This window comes from Penaeus chinensis, chromosome 15, assembly GCF_019202785.1.
Source record: "Penaeus chinensis breed Huanghai No. 1 chromosome 15, ASM1920278v2, whole genome shotgun sequence".
Classification (NCBI taxonomy): Eukaryota; Metazoa; Arthropoda; class Malacostraca; order Decapoda; family Penaeidae; genus Penaeus; species Penaeus chinensis.
In genome coordinates, this window is record NC_061833.1 from 15595898 (window position 1) to 15603397 (window position 7500).

General features: G+C 40.1%; 1 protein-coding gene across 1 annotated transcript in view; it reads left to right on the plus strand.

The window, feature by feature from the left end:
• Nucleotides 1-7500, plus strand: part of LOC125032855 (hemicentin-2-like) — a 30061-nt gene that overhangs the window by 3945 nt on the left and 18616 nt on the right. Inside the window, exons 5-6 of the mRNA XM_047624239.1 lie at nucleotides 3708-3842; nucleotides 7468-7500. The exon at nucleotides 7468-7500 is cut by the window's right edge and continues 121 nt beyond it. Coding sequence (XP_047480195.1) covers nucleotides 3708-3842; nucleotides 7468-7500 — 168 coding nt within the window. The remainder of the gene's footprint in view (nucleotides 1-3707; nucleotides 3843-7467) is intronic.

Here is a 7500-nt window from a genome sequence, read left to right on the forward strand (position 1 = left end):
CTATTGCCATAGTAACCTAACCTACTATTCCTTCCCTTCCCTCCCCTTCCCTCACCACCTCCCCTTTCCTCCCTCCCCTCCCCTCACCCCCTCCCCATCCCTCCCTCCCCTCCCCTCACCCCCTCCCCTTCCCTCCCTTCCCTCCCCCAGACTCCTCCCCTTCCTCTCCTCCCCTCTCCTCATCCTCCTCTCCTTCCCTATCTCCCCTCCCTTCACCCACTCTCCTTCCCTCCCTCCCCTCCCCTCGCCCCCCTCTCCTTCCCTACCTCCCTTCCCCTCACCCTCCTCTCCTTCCCTCCCCTCATCCCCTCTCTTTCCCTCCCTCCCCTCCCCTCACCCCCTCCCCTTCCCTCTCCTCCTCTCCCCTCACCCCCTCTCCTTCCCTCCGTCCCTTCCCCTCACCCCCTCTCCTTCCCTCTCCTCGCCTCCCTTCACCTCCTCCCCTTCCCTCCCTCACCTCCCCTCACCCCCCTATCCTTCCCTCTCCTCCCCTCCCCTCATCCTCCTCTCCTTCCCTCCCTCTCCTCCCCCTCTCCTCCCCTCACCCTCCTCTCCTTCCCTCCCCTCATCCTCCTCTCCTTCCCTCCCTCCCCTCCCCTCATCCTCCTCTCCTTCCCTATCTCCCCTCTCCGTTCGCCAGTTGCCATAAATAGGTATTACTTTTCCGGCCTCCCTTGGCAATGATGATATACAGCGAGGACCACTCTAACATCCCCCTTCCAGACTGTGCTGCGAGGGAGAAATTGTAACCTAGCGCGGTTTTCTCTTCCTTCCGTGGAAAATAAATTACGTAAGATTAAACCGGGTAAAAAAAAAAAAAAAAAAAAAAAAAAAGGAAAAAAAAAAGGGGGGGGGGAAGGGGAAAGGAGGGCGGAATCAGGGGATTTTTTCTTGCTTTCTTTTTCTTTACTTTTTTTGGGGGGGAGGGGGGTTGAGGGTTGTTTGTCTCTGATTGTTTGTTTGTTTTTTGTACTCCTTTTCGTTCTATATGTTTAGATTGTTCTTATTCTCTCTCTTTCTCTCTCTCTCTCTCTCTCTCTCTCTCTCTCTCTCTCTCTCTCTCTCTCTCTCTCTCTCTCTCTCTCTCTCTCTCTCTCTCTCTCTCTCTCTCTCTCTCTCTCTCTCTCTCTCTCTCTCTCACTTTCCTTTTCTCTTTGTCTTTCTCCCCTTCTCCCTTCCTCTTCATATCTCCTTCCCTCCTTCTTTCCCTCTCTCCCTCTCTCCTCTCTCCCTCTCTCCTCTCTCCCTCTCTCCCTCTCTCCTCTCTCCTCTCTCCTCTCTCCTCTCTCCTCTCTCCCTCTCTCCTCTCTCCCTCTCCCCTCTCTCCTCTCTTCTCTCTCCCTCTCTCCTCTCTCCCTCTCTCCCTCTCTCCTCTCTCCTCTCTCCTCTCTCCCTCTCTCCTCTCTCTTCTCTCTCCTCTCTCTCCTCTCTCAATATTAAACACTCACCCACTCTAAATATTAAACATAAACTGCCATTTACCTTCAGCAATAATACATTTTGTCGTGAAAATTACACTTAACAACTATCTGTCATTGAAAACTAATCCTTTTGGCTCTACGGCTTGTCCCCCGCTTGGTCTATGATCAACGGTAGGATATTCTGGCTTTGATAATAGGATTTAGATGAGTGAATGAATAAGAGATAAAACGTAAGAAAATAAATAGATAGATATGAAGATAGATTGATGAATGAGATAATAAAGAGATGGATAAGAAAATAAATAGATAGATATGAAGATAAATTGATGAATGAGAAAATAAAGGGATGGAGAAGAAAATTGATAGATAGATATGAAGATAAATTGATGAATGAGAAAATAAAGAGATGGATAAGAAAATAATAGGGCAAATTAGTTAAATGAATGGATATATAAGAAATATATAACAGCTTTGATAATAGGATTTAGATAAGTGGATGAATAAGTGATAAAACATAAGAAAATAAATAGATTGATATGAAGATAAATTGATGAATGAGAAAATAAAGAATTGGATAAGAAAATAAATAGATAAATATGAAGATAAAATGATGAATGAGAAAATAAAAAGATGAATAAGAAAATAAATAGATAGATAAGTTAAATGAATGGATATATTAGAAATATATTCCAGCCTCGATAATAGGATTTAGATAAATTAATAAGGGATAAAACATAATAAAATAGATAGATGAATAAGAAAATAAAGAGATGGAAAAGAAAATAGCTAGATAAATATGAAAATAAATAGATAAATAAGAACATAAATAGACAAGTAAAAAATAAATATTTAAACAATATAACAAATTTGTAATTTATTCATATAAATATATAAATATATTAATACAGAAACAGATGAAAAAAACAGAGTAACGTTATATTGCGAAAACGGATCACTTTATAACGAACACTTTGCTATAGTAGCTGTGGAAGACGGGTGGGGGGGGGGGTGAAGGGTTGGAAGGGGGCCTTACCACCCTACTCTCCCCCCTGCCCCTACCCCAGAATGATAAGAGGGAGGGGGTGAGGGAGAAGGTGGAGTGAGGGAGAAACTAATCAGTAAGTTAAGAGGGGGAAGGAAGCAGTGGGGGGGTGAGGGAGACTTTCTACCCTACCCCTCCCTTTCCCGGAATGGTAAGAAGGAGAGAGGAGGGAGGAGGAAGGAGGAGGGAGGAAAGGGGAGAGATGACTTCTCGCTGTCTTCCCCTCATCCGGAATAAGAAGGAAGGAAGATGGAAGAGGAAAAGAGAGAGAAAGAGGGGTGGGAGACCTCATTCTCTCCAGCTGTGTTCTCCGAGTGGCATTTAACCCCGCCTCCTCCCCCCCTCCCCCCCCTCCCGTTCCCTCTTCCCCTCACCACCTCTCCCTATGAATTTTTTTTTTTTTTTTTTTTTTACCCATTTATTTTTTATTTATTTTTCTGGTGAAGAGTGATGGGAAAGAGGAGTGAGTAAAAAGGATTTAGAATTTTCTCTCTCTTACCTATGTTTTATTCTTTAACTTTCACTCGCTCGCTCTTGCTCTCTCTCTCTTTCTATCTATCTGCCCCTATCTATCCGCCAATCTATCTATTCTCTCCCTCCCCTGATGTTTTCTTGGTGGGAAGGAGAGAGAGAGAGAGAAGGAGAGAGAGAGAGAGAGAGAGAGAGGAGAGAGAGAGAGAGAGAGAGAGAGAGAGAGAGAGAGAGAGAGAGAGAGAGAGAGACCGAGAGACAGACAGACAGACAGATAGACAGACAGGCAGACAAACAGAGAAGATGAGAGATGAAGAGAAACAGACAGAGAAGGAGAGAGAGGGAGAAAGAGAGAGAGAGAGAGAGAGAGAGAGAGAGAGAGAGAGAGAGGAGAGAAGAGAGAGAGAGAGAGAGAGAGAGAGAGAGACATAGACAGAGACAGAGGCAGGCAGACAGACAGACAGAGAAGGATAGAGAGCGAAAGAGAGGGGGGAGTCAGAGAGAGAAGAAAGGACTACATACAGACAGACAACGAAAATACACCCTACCCCCAGTGACGTCACCAGAGTAAAGGAGTCATTTGCGAGGTCACGACGGCCGGGAGAGAGATTAGACAAACTGGGTCGTATTAGGTCAGCGTTCAGATAAGACACTGGCGACGGCTGAGATTCCAATGGTATAGATAAAGCGATTTAATGCAGCTGATATAGAATGGAAAGAGGGTGTTTCGGATCCTTATGTTCTAGCCGTTTTTGGAATGGCTGAATGCGTAGACTGGAGGTACAGGTTATTGTACGGCAGTTGCTTTAACTGGCACGGGATGCAGAGGCGTTGGGCGGATTAAAGTAGGTATTGATATTGCTATAGATATAGGGTACAGAGAGGTCGGTATCAATATAGATGTTGACGTAGGTGTAGATATATAGATAGGTAGAGAAATACAGGAATCGGTATGTGTGTGTGTGTGTGACGTGTAAAAGTTCATATATATATATATATATATATATATATATATATATATATATATATATATATATATATATATATATACATATCTTTATATATGTGTGTGTGTGTGTGTGTGTGTGTATGTCTGTCTCTGTACATGCATACGCACACACACAATGTATATATGGACAGATACATAGATGTGTGCGTGTGTGTCTGTGTGTATGTGTTCCTGTGTATGTGTGTGCGTGTGTGTGTGTGTGTGTAAGTATGTATATGTGTTTATATATGTATACATATATATTAAGCAGTGTGACGGGAAATGTATGTAAAAGATATTTTTCTTTATATTTATATATTATTATTATTATTATTATTATTATTTGTTACTACATCTACTTCATTTTCTCAAAATATATATTTCCATATTACATACACACATTTCTATATATGAATGGTGGTTAAATTTCCCATACTCCATAAATGAAACACCATGTTTTATTAGCTTTCAACTTGAGTAACTCTATGCATGTTAATATTACAATAACATACCGTAGTATAATATATTAGTCAAAGGCAAAGTGAGAAAATTTGTTGATGACTAGAAAACCAAACTGAGGGGGAATGGTTAACTCTGTTAATTCAAAAACGATTTTTCTTTTCTTATTTCTTTCTTTTTTAGCGTGAAGGGGAATTCGAATCAATATTACGGGTTTATTCCAACGTGACAAACTCTGTCTGGTGTTCGTTCATCTTAAGCATAAAATAAAATACAGAAACTTGAGGGAATAAGTTTAAATATTTAAGCTTGTCATGCACAAAAGACGAAAACACAGAGTGATGTGTCTGACTAAAGGCCTTGTCAATATATCAAAGCAAACCCAGCCAGTCTCCCACCCTTTGTTTAACACTTAATCAATAACAAAAATAAATGCAACAGTAATAAATCTCAGATTCTGATATCAGATAAAGTAAACAGTACACAAAGCTGATCCAAGATTTCCAACTCAGAGATACGACAACAAGCTAAAGGCAAGGAAATCAAAGTGTGAAAGAAAACAACACTCCTTCAAGTGCAATACAAAGAATCAAAATAGTTAATAAAAAAAAAAAAAAAACTCTTTGATATCACATCCAGCTCCCACACAAGTTACTGCCAGTACTTCAGCCTCTGCTTTTGTATTCCGCGATTTTAGCCTCTGTTATTCACTTTGTATCCTTTTGAACATAAAGGCAGTTAAACACACTGGCTACTGGGTAAATAAACATTCCTTCTGGCTGTCGAATTGGTCTTTCTTATTGTGGTAAATCGGGTGTAAACATTGACTTGGTGACGTCACAGGCGTACATCGTATGCATTATGTTTTCATGAGGTCTAGTTGAACTTAAAAATAAAGTCATGTACGTGAATATACTAGAAGGTATACGGTTAAAAACAAAAGCGATGGAGTGAGAAATGGTTAAAATAAAGCAGAATTAAATATATTTTTAAAAATCCTCACAGCTTATAATGAACACCAAATAAAATCGCAACTTCTAAAATTCTAAAATTATAAAAGTCTCGCAATAAAAACAATGTATTATTATAATAATGATAGAAAAAATATGGAAAACAGGGGAAAGTTACGATAGAATAACAGTAAATAATCTATGAGTATGTATTTTTTTTTTTTTTTTTTTTTTTTTTTACGAGAGAGAGAAGGGAGAATATAAAGGACGCTCTCCCTCGTCTCCCCCCCCCCCCCCTCATTTCCACACACCCGCCCGCAGGACTAAAATCCTATACTAATTCTAACAGAAGTATCTATCATCCGGAGTTTCTCCATACAATGACTCCGTACTTGTTTATTCTATCGATCTCTCCTTTAAAAATGACTTCTTTGACCTCTTTTTTTTCTCAATTCTATGATCAGATATTTTCTTATGATTCTGCTGTTGCCTTTTCACCATTTCCGCTCGTTAAGCATCAAGTTGCCCTAAATATGCTTCATTAAATCGCTCTTAACGAAATCCATTCAAACTGTACAAAAAACAGACTGTCCTTCTGGATGTTAAACTAGAAGTCAATTTCTTCCATTAATCTTAATTGCCTGTAACATTTTCCTGCATTTTTCATATTCTGATTATTGCATCATAGTTTTTTTTATTATGATCACATCACTTTTTCCTACATTTATATGTATATAAACACAAACGCGCACATACGTGTGTGTGTTTGAGAACTGAAATCTCTCCAGCCATGACACCTGCTCAAGTTGGTGATAAACAGTCTCATCTTAGTTTAATGCCGCTAGAGTATATACTTGTACACTTTTCAGACCATACCTCATTTATTCTAATGGACTGAGCACCTTGTGTGATCCCATAAATTTTTCACACTGTCTTAGCCTGTGTTTTTTCGTTCCCTTAGGCTTCCTCATCCAAAAAAGTGTTAAGAACTAAAAGCTATTGTATGGATGTAGGGTGTTCGTTAAGATAAAGCGTTACCAGGGCACACGCTTACAAGCACAATGCTTTGCCAAGGAAAGGGTATTGTTTCCCAGCGTCTTGCTACTTAGAGGCGCATCTCGAGCTTTGGGGATGTTTAGGGAGAGACTTTAATGTGGGGGTATAATGTGTGGGGGGAGTGAGGAGGGTGGGTGAGGAGGCGGGGTGTGGGGGAAGGGATGTTGTATGTGTTTGTGGAAAACATTGTGTTTAATGGTTGCAACCAGATACTTGCCTTACGCTTTTAGTCTATCCATCATATAAATCGTTTTTTACTTTTATTTGTGTAATTTGAAAAGATATACAACATACACAAATATTGGCAAAAATTAATCAGAATATTAATTGACCTTTGAATACAAGTGTTCTATTATTCATGGATATAAAATCACAGAATTTCTGCCCGTATTTGGTTTGTCAAAAACAAACAGGGGAGTCATTTGTGTGTAAATATGATCGTGATAACAAAATTCGGATATATTTGGTCATATGGATGTACACATACGTATGTATATACGTACATACAACCACACATTCATATTCTCATGTAGGTACTGTATATTTAAACATACATGAATCCTTGCACATTATACATGGATCTATGTTGTACATGTATGTACAATATATGTATTTATATAAACACACACACACACACACACACACACACACACACACACACACACACACACACACACACACACACACACACACACACACACACACACACAAACACACACACACACATATATATATATATATAGGAAGAGAGAGAGAGAGAGAGAGAGAGAGAGAGAGAGAGAGAGAGAGAGAGAGAGAGAGAGAGAGAGAGAGAGAGCGGAGAGAGAAAAAGAGAGAGAGACGTGCATGTAGATAGACAGCCAGACTGCATGGTTGACTGTTAAATATACTAGTGCACAGACAGGATAAATAGGTAGATAGACAGACATACAGAGAAACATACATGCACATCCACCTTTCAATATCACGAAAAATAATACCAATTACCAACCCTTTTCTATATTACACACGTCCTATGCCTCACTTAGCAAAAACCCCTTTCTCTATTACACGCACACGCCCCCTTTCTCTCCCCCACAGGTTCAGAAGTACGTCACCAGCATCACACGCGTC